This window comes from Rattus rattus, chromosome 3 (assembly GCF_011064425.1).
Source record: "Rattus rattus isolate New Zealand chromosome 3, Rrattus_CSIRO_v1, whole genome shotgun sequence".
Classification (NCBI taxonomy): domain Eukaryota; kingdom Metazoa; phylum Chordata; class Mammalia; order Rodentia; family Muridae; genus Rattus; species Rattus rattus.
In genome coordinates, this window is record NC_046156.1 from 78,345,203 (window position 1) to 78,361,124 (window position 15,922).

A 15,922-nucleotide genomic window follows, 5' to 3' on the forward strand; every position below is an offset into this window, starting at 1 on the left:
AAAGTTTAGTGGCATCATCGAGAGAATTTTATGCTCATTTAGCACCTAACGTTAAATAAGAGAGCCAGGGGCAATTTGTTATTTGCTGCTACAGATTCTATCAACATTTAGAGTACCTTGTTGTGGTGTAAAAACATGAAGTAAAGAACAATGTTTTTGTTTTATATTGTAGAGAACCTTACCTATTCTGGAGGTTTTAAAGGGTAGATAGGATGAGAGATTTGGAACAGAGTGAGTAGACATGGTTCAGAGTGGTCTTATAACTTTAGAGAAAAGAAGCATGATCTGAAGAGCTTATTTACTTGAATTTCTAAGAAAATTTAAAAAAAGTGTTATATTGCTGAAATTAAAAGGAGAGATCACAGATGCTAATCAAAAGGAAAACCATCATGTCTTCAATTAAACACTAAATGACTTCAGTTAGGCACGTAATTTATGAATACCTACACGAGAACTTTATAGCCAGAAGAAGAACATGTTCAAGAGGGCATTTTTTTTTATTTTTGTTTATTTTGAGTTCTATTTAGCCAGTGAAGTAAGAAATACAAAGAATTGCCATAAAAAAGTGTATTATTCCCTGAAAGAGTGATTTTTCAAATATAGTAGAAGCCATTTGCTATTTTCCTTATTCCCATTTCCCATCACCCAACTGATCTCCAGTTCTGTGTGTTAGCTTTGGTCACTCTAGATGTTTAGCTTTGCTACAGTGTTACTCAGTCTTTGATCATGTCTTGATTTTCCTGTGCTACTCAATTAAGCTGACCTGTGTTCATTAAGAAAATAAAAGTAGGTTCTGTGGATTTTGCTTTTATGTACATGAATATTTTCCCTGTGTATATGTCTGTATCATATGTACGCAGTGCCCACAGAGTGCAGAAGAAATCATTGGATTTTCTGAGATGTAGTTACAGGTGGTTCTTAGCCACCATGTAGGTTCTGGGAATTGAACTCAGGTTCTTCCGAAGAGCAGCCAATGCTCTCAAGCACTGAGCTATCTGTTCAGCCCCCAAGGTGATAGTTTTAATGCCATTGCTTTAAATAATCATAAAGTTCATTTGATGACTAACTTCTTTTTGTATCTTCAAACTGAGATAATTACCTGTGAGTAATAGGATTTTGATGGCCAAAGTAACTTAGCAAATGAGAGAAAAAGTTTTGAAAATGATGTGTGTGACCAGTATGACACTGTGTGTGTGACCACTATCAGCATTAGATCATTCTGTGCTATGTATAGGCAGGCTGGAGATGAGACATAAAAGGCCTCTGCAGGTGGCAGAATTGAAGGAGACATGAATTCACCATGCCCTGCAAGTCAGAGTTTGTACTTTACTCTGATTGGTCTTATGCTCCCTTCAACCTCAAGCCATGCCAGGCTGACAGAGCTCTGATGAAATATCTCTAACCATGGGGATTAGATGCTTATTGGATGTCAGCTACTTCGTTATTTTAAATACACGTAGTATTCTTAACAAACTTGCAAGGTGAAAACTTCAATCAGCATCCATTCTCAAATGAGTTTAGAAAGTTATTAAATAATTTAAGCAATATAACCCAGCTGAGCAAAAAATTCAAGCTATCTTTCTACCAAACCTAAGGATTTATCTCTTGCCATATACTGTAGAAAAAATACTTCCTGCCACTTCATAGATTTGTAATTTCCCCCAAAATACATATGAATTTGACATAGTATAATAATTGACTTTAAGGTGAGTCAGATATACCAAATTAAAATCCCACAAAGTCAAATCTCTCTACATTCCTACCTTCTTGGGTCTCCTAACAGTTAGTTCTATGGGAGATCACAGCAACTCTTGCCTGTGTTCACATTGAGTCACAGGTGGCACAAAGGCCAAGTAACATAGCACTTCAGTTTGTAAACACGAAATAGAGTAAGCCTTGGAAGCATATTAATGTATTTGACTCATATATCAGCCACCATTCTGTTTCTGAATTGTGAAAGTTGAAGACTGGACTTGATATCTACGATGGCAAGTTGTCAATGTAAAGTTTCAGTACTTTAGCAATTAGCTTTCTTAACTGCATTAACCTCTATTATAGCAAGGAGAGATACTGGCTAGAGATTGTGATCTGGTATTGAGTTATAGAAAAGTTTGTGTCTAGATATCCTGTGTTCTCTTAACCTTACTGTTAGGCTGCTCATTTATGTTTTGTTTATAATGCTTATGTTAGTGACTGCCTGTAGAATAGTGATTTTTCATTTTGAGAAGAGATGTACATGTATCAGGGCTCTTATGAGAGAGAGGGACTAACAGGTTTTAAGTGCTTAATTAATTTATTAAAGGAAAGAATAGTTTAATATTTTATTTCTCATACACTCACTTTCCCACAGACACACACACACACACACACACACACACACACACACACACACACACACACACACAGGGAAAGAGGTGGGGAAGTTTTTTTTGGACAAGAAAGTTCTGCTCTCCTAAAGAGGTTTCAAACCATTATTTTTACCACCTTTCCCATTCTCAGGGTCCTTGATACCCTGGAGAGTTGGCTATGGAGGCTGCCCGACTGCCCAACTTCATCCCAAGTGCATGAATATTTCTCCACTTGATCATAACAGCTAATATTTACTTTACCCCGTATATTGCCCTATCAGTAATAATAAACTGTATTTTCACAGTTTCCATTAGGATTTATAGAATTAACCATTGTTTTTGAGTGTCCATGCTCAGGATATTCCCAAGAATATATGCAGAACTCCTGGCCCTGTTGTCCTGCAGGCAATATTAATGTGGAAGTCTGGTACCTTTCCTTTTCTATAACAAAATACCCGCGATAAACAACTTGACTGCAGTCTATGGTCACATGATCCCAGTGCCTTGGAAATAGAACCCATCAGGGCAGAAATAAAATCACTCATCACAAAAGGAAAAGGTTTAGGAATTTAAAATATTGAAGGCCATAATATCTTTGATCAAAGGTTTTTGGACCAATTCTACTTATAAAAGTTTCTACCTATTCCTAATATCACTTCTTTGGAAACAAAGCTGTCAACATACGAGGTTCTGAAACACATGGAAGTTCCAAATGACAGGATTTAGTCTGTCCTATCAAGGTTTGTCTCTATATCATGTAAACACATTTAGTCAATTTCTAAGGGTTGCTGAGGCTTAGCTGTTCTTACCTTTCTCCACAGTTCAAGTCCAGAGTCCTGAGTGACTCAATATAACTTAGCTTCAAGCACTTGTAAAAATCCAAAAGAAAGCCATTCTAAAATAACAGTAGTGGAACATGGAAAAGGTACCCATTTCCATTCCAAGGGGGAGAAATTAGGAGTCTGAAAGGAGTGATGAGCCCTAAGCACCTGGGAAACTCAGCAAGGCAGACATCAAATTCTAACGTCTGTTCTTAGGGCACACTGGCAAAATACAGACTTCTCTGAGGGCTTGGGCAGTTCTACTCTTACCTACCTCCTTGTTAGTTACTGCCCATGTGGCTACTTTCCTGGAGTGACTTTCACGCTTCCTTTAGTTTTACCTGATGAGACTGCATGTCACTTCTTCCTTATCATAGTCTCCATTATAAACTAAAGCTTCAGTCCTTCAGCTCACATTTTGCTCATTTGGAGTGAATTTCCAGGACCACAACCATACTGTATAATAGCCCGTCTACCAGGCTTCTTTTGAAATGTAGGTGAAAACCTACAAGTCTTACTCCTTAACTCTGCATTCCTGAAGAACCAGCATCAGATAGAAGATGGCAAGGTCTGCTACCAGGGCCTGCTGGAAACATGGAAGCTGCCTTTGTGTTTCTGCTTGGCTGAAATAGGAAATAAATCCTAGGAAATTCCCTACCTTGAACAGTGAAGGGATATCAGGATGCTCTTCTCCCAGGATTCTGATCTACATTGCCTAAAATGTCTGCTGTTCTAAGCCTTTGAGACATTGATGGGTGTAGTGGTTTTGCAGATTCACAAGGTACCCTGAGGCATCATTCTACTCTCATGTGTACTCTCAAACACTGTTACCTTTTTTTTTCTTTTCTTTTCTTTTTTTTTTTTTTTTTTTTTTTTTTTTTTTTTTGGTAAATTCCTGCCAGCCTAGCTAACACACCCTCTGGTATCTTACGAACACTCATTCCCCTTTCCTTATGATTGTCATTGTAAAGTTTGTCTACTGGCAATATCTATTACATTATTATATCATTTTGTGACTTGCCTTGCTCTCCTGGGGTTTCCTTTCCAGATAAGCTTGCCTGTTCATATTTAAACTTGTTTCTCCTCAAAGTACCAGAGAGTAGGCAAATGCATTGTCCTCCTGACCCCCAGTGCTGTGACAGCTGCCAGTGTAGTCTTCATTTCCACTGGGACCCTCATCAGCTGGACTTCCTTTTATGCATCCTTGTTTTCTGATATGACATAATCATCCTTCACTTTACATTCCTTATATTCCTTCACCTTATATGTCATTTGGTCTCACCTGCTTCTGAACGTTTCCAAGCTCTCCTCCTAAAACCAATCCCCAAATTCCAAAGACTCCTCCATATTGTCTCATAAATAGCTATCGTCAACATCTCCCATTTCTGGGTACCAATTCTCCATGTTAGCTTTGTTTTACTATAACACTATATTTGAGATACTCAGTTCGGAAAGAGGAAAAAAGGATTATTTCAGCATAGAAGTGTCTGGAAACTGGTTCAACAAAGGAGTGCTCTTTAAAATTTGATTAAATAGACTGGACTTTCCAGAGAAATGAGATGTCATTATGACTTAATGTAGTTTTCTGGAAAAAATATGTAAAGTACAATGCTTAAAAACTTAAAATTTAATATAGAGTTGTTAGAGTTTTGTTTATAAACTACTTTATTTTTAACTCAATCTCTTTTAAGTACAGTAACTAATTATCTAACTTAAAGAAGAATCTAATTGGTAGAGGTGAGATGACTTGTTCACACACAACATAATTTAACATATAACAGAATTGAAACCCATGTTGCAGACTACTTCATTTCCCCTGTAGCTTTCTGTAAAACTATTTGATCTTATTAAAGATATGCACATATATAAACACACATAACAGTGTAGTGCTTATGTATAAGCAAGATACTTGTTTATGTTTCTAAATACAGCATTCCATAAGCTTGGTAATATAAGTATATTTTGAAGATTTGAAGCTTATTTATCTAAGTAGAATTTCCTGCTTGCAGTATTTCTCATGCCTTCCTCTTTTCAAATTTTAGGAAATTTTAGCTCTTTAGTAACTATCATTTTGATCTACCCTAAAAGGTGTGAAGATCATGGGACAGATTAGAGCATTCTACTTTGTGAAATGGCTGTACTGTGGTCTGGACAGTTCGGGGCATGAGGCTAGGTAACTAGTTTTTCTAGGGAATTAACTAGTGAGATTTTTGATATTTATGAAGAGAAAACAAAGTGGACATTCAGAACTTCCAGTCAAACAGCTCTTAGAGAAGATCTCTATGCTAGACTTATAAACAATTCTCATGATCTGTTGAGGATTTTTATTTTCTGAACCTGTAATTGATACCATAATGGAAATGTTAGAATTTTAGAATATTAAGTACTCAGAAAGGATATAGCATCACCACCTGTCTGTTGCTAATGGGGAAAATGTGATAAGTAGAACTCAATAAAGCATGCTGCACATTTTCCAAATACTTCATCTGACATCATTTTACTTGTGTCCTTGCCGTAGCGACTGAATTTTCTTTTTTTACATATCAGTGATTCCCAGACTCCCCGCTTCATGACACTCATCTGCGTTATCTGTTTAGAATAGATACCTGGATTCTGAATAAGTTGTCTTAGAAATCAGTGTTGCTAATAAGCTCCGAAATAGTTGGTGATGGTTCAGATATCTCATCACTTGGGAGCTAAAACTTTCAAAGAGAAAGATTTACTGTCTGCTAAGTGTATTGGCCCCTTTCATATCTTTGGATGTAAAGCAAAGTTAGATAGTGTTGGAAATTCTTGTACTTGGAGAATCTTGTTAAGCATAAAATGTTGCTGGACATGGAGGTACAGACCCAGCACTCAGGCATAGGCAGGCAGATCTCTGGGAGCTTGTGATGAGCCTGGTCTACATGAGTCCCAGGATAGCCAAAGTTACTTAATGTGAGCTTTTCTTAAAGAAATCAAAAATGTACACCAGCTGTGCCTTTGGAATCTAAAAAGCAACAAGAACAAACATTCTAGTGGGCATGATACAAACAAGATATTAGACTTTATACTTGGCTAAATTAGAATATAATTTTACTTTTGTGTACATTCCTGTTGAAATTTTGATTTTGCTTGCTTTATTTTTTAGTATATTTTTTTTTTCATTTCCTTTCAAGATGAGAAATAATCAGAATGATTTCTGGGGTTACTGTCTTGCAATAGGAAGAACTTGGGATAACTAAAATGAAAGTTAAAACTGCTAAAGATGACTTAAGAATAGAATTTAATAGGATTAGCTTTCTGTGTTTGCTTTCATTTTACTAAGCTTGGTACTTAAAAAAAATTATTAGCAAGGCTAAACTTAAAAATTGTCTGCAAACATTCTTTATTCATTTAAACTTTGCTGTATGATACCTATAACCTTCTTATGGGGAAAGGAAATGCACATGAATTGGAACAGAACACATGGACTCTGCACCATGCTAGAGTAAGGTACGTGTTGTTTGGTTGTTTGGTTGGTCTGGTTTGGTTCTTACTAAATAATGAAAATATAGAGGTTTTTTTTAAGAATCCCTTTTCACTAAAGAACCACATTTAGCCCAGTTCCAAGAATTTCTGCTTGTCTGTTCCCTTTGTCAATTATCACTACTAGTGGAGCTAGAATTATCTCTCAGGTCCCAGATGGAGTTTCAGGAAGCTCTGAGATACTGTAGCTTTTTACATGAGCAGACTGGTGTTGGTCATGTAGAGCAGGAACTTTAAATATTGAGTTTGGTATTTTCAGAAGTGGCCAACAATCTATTTTTTGCCTATTCATTCTGAACAAGTGGTAATTATTTTAAACTCATTTCATATTTCAAGCTGTTTTTTTTTACATCAGAATTTAATGGTACTATTTTGAATATTCAGGGAATAAGAGGAATATTCATGAGAAGGTTCCATTTGTATTGGAATCCTACATCATAACATTTGTTTCTAAACAAAAAGTTAAGAGTATCATTTGGAAAATGTCTAAAGACTTACAGCCCATGGTGGGTTTTGTTCTTCTTGTTACTTATTCTATAGCAGGATAGCAATACACCTACAAAACTCACCTTGAACTGAAGAGTTTCCTCTGAAGCAGCACAATAAACAGAGAAACTTAAAACCATTCCTGATAGGTTCATGCTGTATCAACAAAAACGTCCACACACACACACACACACACACACACACACACACACACACACAGAGAGAGAGAGAGAGAGAGAGAGAGAGAGAGAGAGAGAGAGAGAGAGTGTGTCCATTCGTGTCCATGTCCGTCCGTGTCCCATAAGGTTAGATCTGGATGTTGTTCCTCAGGGGCATCCATCCACTTCGCTTTATAAAACAGTATTTCTCAGTAGGTGGTGGGGCTTAGTTACTAAATTGGGCTAGGATAGACTGGGCTGGCCAATTAATCTCAGTTATCTGGCTCTGTGTTTTCCCTACTCTGGAATCACATGTATATGTACTTTTACTCTCATGCCTGCTTTTTTCTATGTGGAGTGGGAATTGAAGTCAAGTACATGGTAGCTGACTAAGCTAAGTTGTGTTAGGAAGTACTTGTGACCATGGGTAAATCGGTGTACATTGTGATTTTCTGTATTGACTGTTAACCTGATTGGAATAGGAAGTACCTAAAAGCTTAGTAAAACACTTCACTATAGCCATGAGCATTTTCCAGAATACTTTAAAGGGAAAATCTGTCCAGACCTGCTTCTGTGAGTAACATGGTTCCATAAGCAAGGCGTCCAGATCAGCTAGAGTGGAGAAAAGAGAGAATTTCTGGCTGCTCCCATCTACCACATCTGCTAACCTACTACTACACCTTCAGAGTGGGTTGAAACCTCCAAAACTGAGACAAATAAATCTTTCCTATTCGATTGTTTATGAAGCAAATTGCTGTTGCTGCAGTTACAGTGAAGCTAACAAGCATATTAGTTAGCCATTGGGGACTTGGTTTTTTAGTGTGGGTATTTGGTGGATGAGATTGCGAGCTTCCAGGTTTGGGATTTAGAACCTGGAATCTTTAGTTCTCTGTAAATGTGAGACCATTTCTCACCCCAGAAATGAACACCTTTTAGTGTGTTGTTCATCTGCATGACATGGCTGAAGCTCATAACAATCCAAGGAAGGAACCTTCTGGAACAGGCCACAGCTCAGTAAGCTTGTCCTGTTTATATAGCAGACGTTTTGCTGTCTTGGCATGTGTGTAGGTTGTTCATGATATCATTTCGGGTGAAGAGACAAGTGAAAGGAATGAAAGAAGCAGATTTCAACTTGAATTACATTTGGCACCATAGTAATGCATTTTAAAAGCCTTACTGGAACCATAATGGCCCTCTCATGCTATTGGAACTGTAATTAGGTCCAGTTTGTAATGTGTATTCTAAAAACAGTTCTGATGTAAAGTGTTTGTGGGAGCATTTTTTTACCGTAACAATATTAAAAGGTTGTTAAAGAGCTGTTAATAGTACAATGTTAGTTTTGGAGGAGAAACTACTTACTAAATACAAAGTCAAGAAAAGTCCAACAGCAGTATTTGCAGAATATCTGAGTAGGCTTATTGCATGTGAGTATGTCAACAGGAATGCTTCGTGGGTCTAGCCACCTATTCTTCTTGAACCTGTTTCAGCCTCCCTGTCTTCTTGGGTGATACTCATATGTGTTCTTAAGAGTAAGGCCAAAACAATGCAGTCGGTCTTTGTTCTGCCTTTTGCCATCACTTTTTTACTGTCATTCTTGAAAACATAGCTTTTCTTCTCATCAGCTCACTCCAAGCTTCCCTCAGAGAGCTTCCAAGGTACTAGTATGCTGTTCTTTGAAGAGTATTCTTAATTGCAGTCATTGCCTATATTCCATGGAAGTTAAAATGTGTGGCCACATTCTTAATGGAACTTTTGTAATGCTGGCCTGTCATCTTCCCATTACAACAGACATACAGGCCAGACTTCCTTTTGCTGTTCACACAAGTTTATTTTCTGTTTTCTGCCCATGACATTAGCACTATAAGATGAAAGATTGTATTTTTTAAGCACCTGATGTGTATTTACTATCATGCCCATAAGCATTCAATAAAATATTTAACAATGATCCTTTCTGTTACCAAATTCTATTGTTCTTTAGGTTCTGTCTCTGGTCCTGTTTTGCTGTTCTTTGAATGCTTTTTTTATTTGGACCATGGATTCTTACTATTTAGTCTAATCTTTGCCTAAATTACTGTTTGCATTTTCACTATTAATTGCTTATGAGCCTTCTTGGTTCCAAGTTTGTTTTGTATGGTTTTCTTTTCTTTTAATTAAGGAATACTAGCTTTGTAGCACAGACGGACCTGTAACTGGCAAAGGTGCCTTTCTTCCCTTAGTGCTGGGATTAGGAATGTGTGCCAGCATAAAACAAGATCACCTAGAAACATATTAAATAATTACAAAGGAACAGGAAAACTGTCGTGCTTTTATAGCCCAAACAATATTCATAAATCTACCATAGAATATTTTGTTAGTGGTTTTCTCTTGCTCTGTGTTATAAAGTTTAAGAATTGGTTTTGATGGTGGAAGTTGGGGAATAAAGTTTAGCTCAGAAAAAGGGAGTTTTTTCCTTTCTTAACTACAGACATGAAAGGATAGTAATTTTTCTACAGTTATTATATAGGTTCAAAAAGAGACCCAGGTTTGGATACAATTGGTTGCCTGTTCAAACAGAAGTCAAAAGACAGTTCTCCCTAAAACTAATCCCTAATCTACTTTCAGAACTCCAAGGACACATGACTCTGAAGACAAGAGTTTACTATTTATGAATCTGGATGCTGATTTTCCCTTACTGTGCCTGCTATTTTCAACAGACTATTAGCGTATTGTAAATCAGACACTTTGGGAGTATAGCTTCATTGCTAGAAAACAGTCATAACCTTTCTTAGCAATTATAAAATGACATAAATTCACTATTTCTTCTGAGGAATAACTGCAAAAAAAGAAAAAAAAACAACAACGAATTAAACAAACAAAAACAAAATAAAACCTGAACAAAAACATCATAGAAGGTCCTCAGCACAGTGCTTTTCCCTCACCATTGTGGGGGCAAGGGCTGATCTAACAGCTTTAGTCTAACATCTTCAGTCTTTAGTGAATATTCTCCTAAGGAAATAAAAGTGTTGACTGAGGAAAAAGAATTACCAAAACTAGGACTCAGCTGTTGGCAGATTTTGAGCTCCTCTCAATCAGAAGGGTGCAGTAGAACACTGAGCACTCAGCTTTGACAGGGAGATGGAGCTTTTGAAGCTGTGCTGGTCTCAAACAATATAGTTCTTCAAACGAAGGTTATGTTTCCAAAAGAATCTTGTATAGATATCTGTTTAATGACTGATGTACATCTTGTTTCTATAGGTAGTAAGTGTTCATTTGTTCAGGAAGTGAGGAGCTTCTGCGCTCCTTGAGTAGGTGGGGGTGGAAAGGGTGTTCTCTACTTTCCCAGTCAAGAGTTATTTGTGCTGTGTAAATATTAGGTTTGGGTTCTGTGTATCTGAAATCAAATCTCCTTCTGAGCTTACTTTTCTATTTGTAAAACTGAAATGGTAGTTACTGTATGAAAATGTTTTATAATACAGAAATCTTTTCTTTAGTAAGAATTGTTCAGAGTTAAAAGCTTTTTGTAAAAGACATTTGTAATTACTAGTAGTTTATGATTAAATTTATTGTTCAGTCTACAAAGTAGTTAATTCCTTAAGTATACATTCCTTTTAAAAAATTTTTCTTGTTTTAGGTAGGCCTTATACATAAGATCCCCATAACTCAGTCCAAGGACTGGAGTGTATTGTTGAATTCTTGATTCATATTTCCTACGTACAATCCTGGGTTTTTCTTAGTTTTATGTTCAACTTAGAGAATTCCAGAGTTCTAGACATCAGAATTCACTGACAGTACAGTGCACTGCTATCTCCCATACAAGTTGCATTTCAAATTATTTTATCAATGTTAACATTTGCATTAAATCTCTGGTGCTGCTGTTTTTGTTATTTTCATGTGCTAAAAATATCAGTGAACAAGTAGAATAAAAAGCGTTAAAAACTACTCACCACTTCTTTGTTTTTCCCTTTTAATTTACTGCTCTGTATTTCCTTGTTATTATTTCACATGAGTCATTCATGAAAATAATCATGCCTCTTGTTGATAGACTTAATGACTGTACATCATGCAGTTGAATACATAATTTTTCCTGGTGTTTTATAGGAAACTCACTACATCCACATGAAGTAGGTTTTAGATACACTGCTTTGGAAATAGCACTTAGCCAGGTTAAAATGAGGTTTTCCTTTGGTCTAAAAGAAGAAGAAAATAATCTCACTGACTAGGGTTGTTTTCAAATGGAAAATGTGGTGTCAAAGTAGTTTCTGGGTATGTAGCAGTTGTCTAATTTTGAAAAGAAAGTTTCTAGAATTTTGTTGTTTCCCTTTAGTATAAATTACTTTTTCTCCTTTCCGTCTACCAGATTGCTGTTCTTTTTTGTGTACCACTCTTTATCGTATACACATACAAAAGGGAAGGAATTGGGCAGTGAATGAAGATCCCTCTGCATTCTGGCACTGCTTTCCTACTCTAGCTGGCTTGTGAATGAGGATGACAATGGAAGAGATGAAGAATGAAGCTGAGGCCACGTCCATGGTTTCCATGCCTCTCTACGCAGTCATGTACCCTGTGTTTAATGAGGTGAGTGCACATTGAAGACTCTGCAGTTCCCTAACACCTGCCACAGTGCTTCCACATGACAGACATTTGTACGGACTAACCCCTCGCGTTGGCTGTTGGGTCCCATCTATCCATACAGTTATAGAAATAATAATAATAGATGTGTTAGTCTTCGTGGAAGAGATATGTAGTACCTACAAGTTTCTAAGTTGAACATTTCTAGTAAATACTATCAAGGAAGAAAAAAAGAGAGAAATAGATAGTCTGTATTCTAGGGTTCAGAAAAGGCCTCACTAAATGAGACATGTATGAATCCAAAGAGACAAATAAGAGTAGATTGGAGGTAGCCAGAATGGCAGACACAAAGGTCATAATGGCAAAATCGTTTAACAGTTGATTTCTGAAAGATGCTGTTACATTATGTCTGAAGAAGTCATGGTAGCTCACACAAGTGTATTTTTGAATTAAATTAAAATACTATTATTTGCAGAGATCTGTAAGTCCCTTAGTGGTTAATTAGTTCCTTTTCTCTAATCGTGAATGAAGACCTTGAACAGTGAAATTACTCTACTAACATAAGATTAACGTTTATGGGTGTGTGTGTGTCCTGTCTCTAAAGTCAGTGACTTTGCCCAGAAAAATAAAAAAATAAATGTAATGATTCTTTTTTGCTGCATGACAAAATTATTTTTTAAACCACCAATCTTATTGTTGCTAAGATAGCTAGCAGCCCTTACAAAACTGCCTGTGCATTTTTAGTGTTATTTTTAGACTCAAATCCCTTTTCCCTCACATTATTGGAGTTGATGCACTTGATATACTTTATGAACCTAAATCTTAGAGTCATTGGAGAATGATTCCTTTATCCTTTCTGACATACCATGCATATATTAGAATTTCAGTCATTATAAAATACTGTCAGGTTCAGAGTCATTCCCGTTACATAAAAGGTTCTGGAGGCAGCGGATTTAAGGCTAGTAATATGATCAGTACATCAGAAATTCATCTTTTGTTTTAACATGTCACAATCTACTTAGTATTCACAACAACTACCAAAAGTCCATCATGAACTAAAGGGTGAAAAATGAGATAGGTGTGAAGTCTTGTTTTGTCATGTCCAGAAGGGGAAAAATGAAGTAAGTTGTGAAGTCTTGTTTTCAACGGAATCTAATTACTTAATGTAACCTTTCCCAAAAAAAGCCCTGCACAGGACATTCATGCACACTATTTTTAAGAACTTGATGTTATGACCAAACCTAACTATACAAGGTTAGAAAATTCAAGAATGTTTTCTTACCAAGGAGAAAAATCTCTCTTGTAAAACTTGTCCCTGTGGTAGTCTTATCTGAGGCAGCTCTCAACAAGCTGATAATTAGATCCACCTTTTTATTATGATACTTCATTGCAAGTAGCTATTATTAGAAGGAAGCACTTCTGAGTAAATACCAAGTGTTTATTTGCTTCGTACTTTGCTCGGCCATAAGTATAAGAGAAAACAAGGAACATACCTACCTGTTCTCAAGAATCCACTAGGAAACAGAGCTATTTAAAGTCACATAATTAACTTTGTGCCCAGAGTTAGACAAGGAACCTAGTCCTAGATTAGATAAGTAGCTAGGTTTGCAGTAGTTAGGGTTTGAACTTCTTACATATTCCAAAAGTCATTTTCATAATTTCACCTACAGGTACTCTGTCTTCTCAGGTCTGTGTATCCAGCTTAGTGCCACAGCACAGTGTGTTGGAAATTTTCAAATTAGTCTGGTATGTTAACTCTTGATTTGAGAGGAGGTAAATTCATTTACATAGCATCAGTTTTATCTTCCAGTTAGTAAAAAGAAATGAGAAGGCTAGGAACATGGCTCAACTTATTTCTGTATATGAAGGCTAACTATTTGCATCTTGACTTTGCTGTGAAAATGAGGGGTTTGGGATTAATATTGGTAAAAATTTATTCATTGATGAAAAATTACTTATTTTACTCATATATAAATATTTCTTCTATTTCATAAGAGAAATATCCTAGTTATATAGCCCAGACACAAAAGAGCACATATAGTATGTACTCATTGATAAGTCAATATTAGCCCAAAAGCTCATTTTATCCCTGATATAATCCCACAGACCATTTGAAGATTAAGAAGAGGGAAGGCCGGGATGTGCTTCAGTCCTGCATTGAGGCAGGGGCAGGGGGCAGGATGATTGAGGGATTGGGGGGTCTGGGACTGAGAGAGAAGGGGGAGACAGAATCTAGCATGGGAAGAGACAGGAGAGAAGTTCAGAGGGTCAGAGAATTGAATAGAAATATGTAGCATTATGTGGTTGGAAGCTGGGAGTAGCTATTAGAAAGCCCCTGAGACCAGGGAAGTAAAAGACTCCCAGAAACCAAAGGAGATGACAACCAAAATACCCAACAAAGGGACATAGAACTTGTAGAGACCACCCCAATAGATGGGCACAGCCTCCAGTTGAGGAATAGAGCTACCCATCCATCTCAAAATTTTTAACCGAGAATTGCTCCTATCTAAAGGAAATGCAGGGAAAAAGAGTTGAGCAGAGACTGAAGGAAAGGCCATCCAAAGACTGCCCCACCTAGGAATCCATCCCATATTTAGACACCAAACCCAGACACTATCGCTGATGCCAATAGTGTCTTACTGATAGGAGCCTGGTCTGACTGTCCTCTGAGAGGCTCTGCCAGCAGCTGACCAATACAGATGCAGATACTCCTAGCCAGCCATCAGACTGTGCTCAGGAACCCCAATGGAAGAGCTAGGGGAAGGACTGAAGGAGCTGAGGGGAGTCCCATAGGAAGAAGAATATCAACTAACGATCCCCCAAAGCACCCAGAGACTAAACCACCAACCAAAGAGTACACCTGAAGGGATCCATGGCTCCAGCTACATAATGTAGCATAGGATGGCCTTATTTGGCATAAGTCAGAGGGAGGGGAGGCCAGGGGTGCTTTGGAGACTTGATGCCTCATAGGGGGAACCTAGAGTGGTGAGATGGGAATGGGTGGGTGGGTGGATGAACACTCTCATAGAGGTAAAGAGGAAGGAGGAAAGGGGGGATGGCATGGGAGTTTTGTGGAGAGGAAACTGGGAAGGGAAATAACATTTGAAATGTAAATAACTAAAATAATGAATGAATGAATAAATGAATGAATGAATGAGGAAATGAATAAAATAGTCTCAAATTAATCTTTCAGGAAATAGTACTACATTAGGGATACTGAAAATAGCTGCAATTCTCCAGATCTTCCCTATAGTAAATCATACACATTAGGAAGTCTACTCATTATCCCTTAACATTCTATTTGTAGTAGCTGTAGTCTAGGTATTATTTGTCTAGAGGGACAAGCTTTATGTTAGAAATTTTAGTTAGAAATTTTCCTCAGGGTTACAGACCACTTATTTATGATACTCTGGGTCTGATTGTACTTAGTAAAGCAGCTGCAAGGTATCTGAGAAAGAACACAGTTCTTGTTCAGCCAGCTGCCAGCGTCCGGAGCCCAGGTGTACTGTACACATTGAACATACTGTGAAGTAGTCCTTCTTCTGTATAATGGAAAACTTGCTTTCTCTAAACCTCAGGCCAGGCCTACGGTCAGGCTCTCCTATTCTCTCTTAACCGATTTCTTTGTAAATGGAGAAAAGAAGGAATTTTTTTTTCTTCTGGGAAAAATAAGCCATGTCTGTGTGGAGGGACATATTTTAAAATAGAATACATTTTATGAAGCATTTTTTTTGCCATATTTTATGAAATAACATTTTGTGACTAAATAGGAATTTTAGGCTGTCAAAATTTGCTGATCAATAAATTAGCCCAATATAATTCTCAATAAAAGATTTTCTATTCAGAAACTTCTCAGTCAGCTACTTCTGCCAGGTTTTGCTGATATGTAGTTCCAGCAAACAAATACAGCCTGAGAACTATTGCAGCTTAAATTGTTTACTTCCCATTTCTCCTCTGTTGGAAGGGGAAGAGTTCAGACAAACTAAACAGAAGTCCTCAACAATGAGTAGGTGGGTTTTTTTTCCCGAAGTCTCTTTATTCTGACATGGTCAGT

The 15,922-nt window shown here is 37.1% G+C and overlaps 1 protein-coding gene across 2 annotated transcripts in view; it reads left to right on the forward strand.

Annotated features, from left to right (window-relative positions):
- The window catches only part of Pdcd10 (programmed cell death 10), a 42,078-nt gene that overhangs the window by 6,335 nt on the left and 19,821 nt on the right, over positions 1–15,922 (forward strand). Inside the window, exon 2 of one of the 2 annotated variants that reach the window (XM_032898238.1) lies at positions 11,657–11,874. In XM_032898238.1, coding sequence (XP_032754129.1) covers positions 11,779–11,874 — 96 coding nt within the window. In that variant the 5' untranslated portion in view covers positions 11,657–11,778. Of the gene's footprint in view, positions 1–11,656; positions 11,875–15,922 lie in introns of those variants that run through there. The other variant, XM_032898237.1, reaches the window with a different exon arrangement.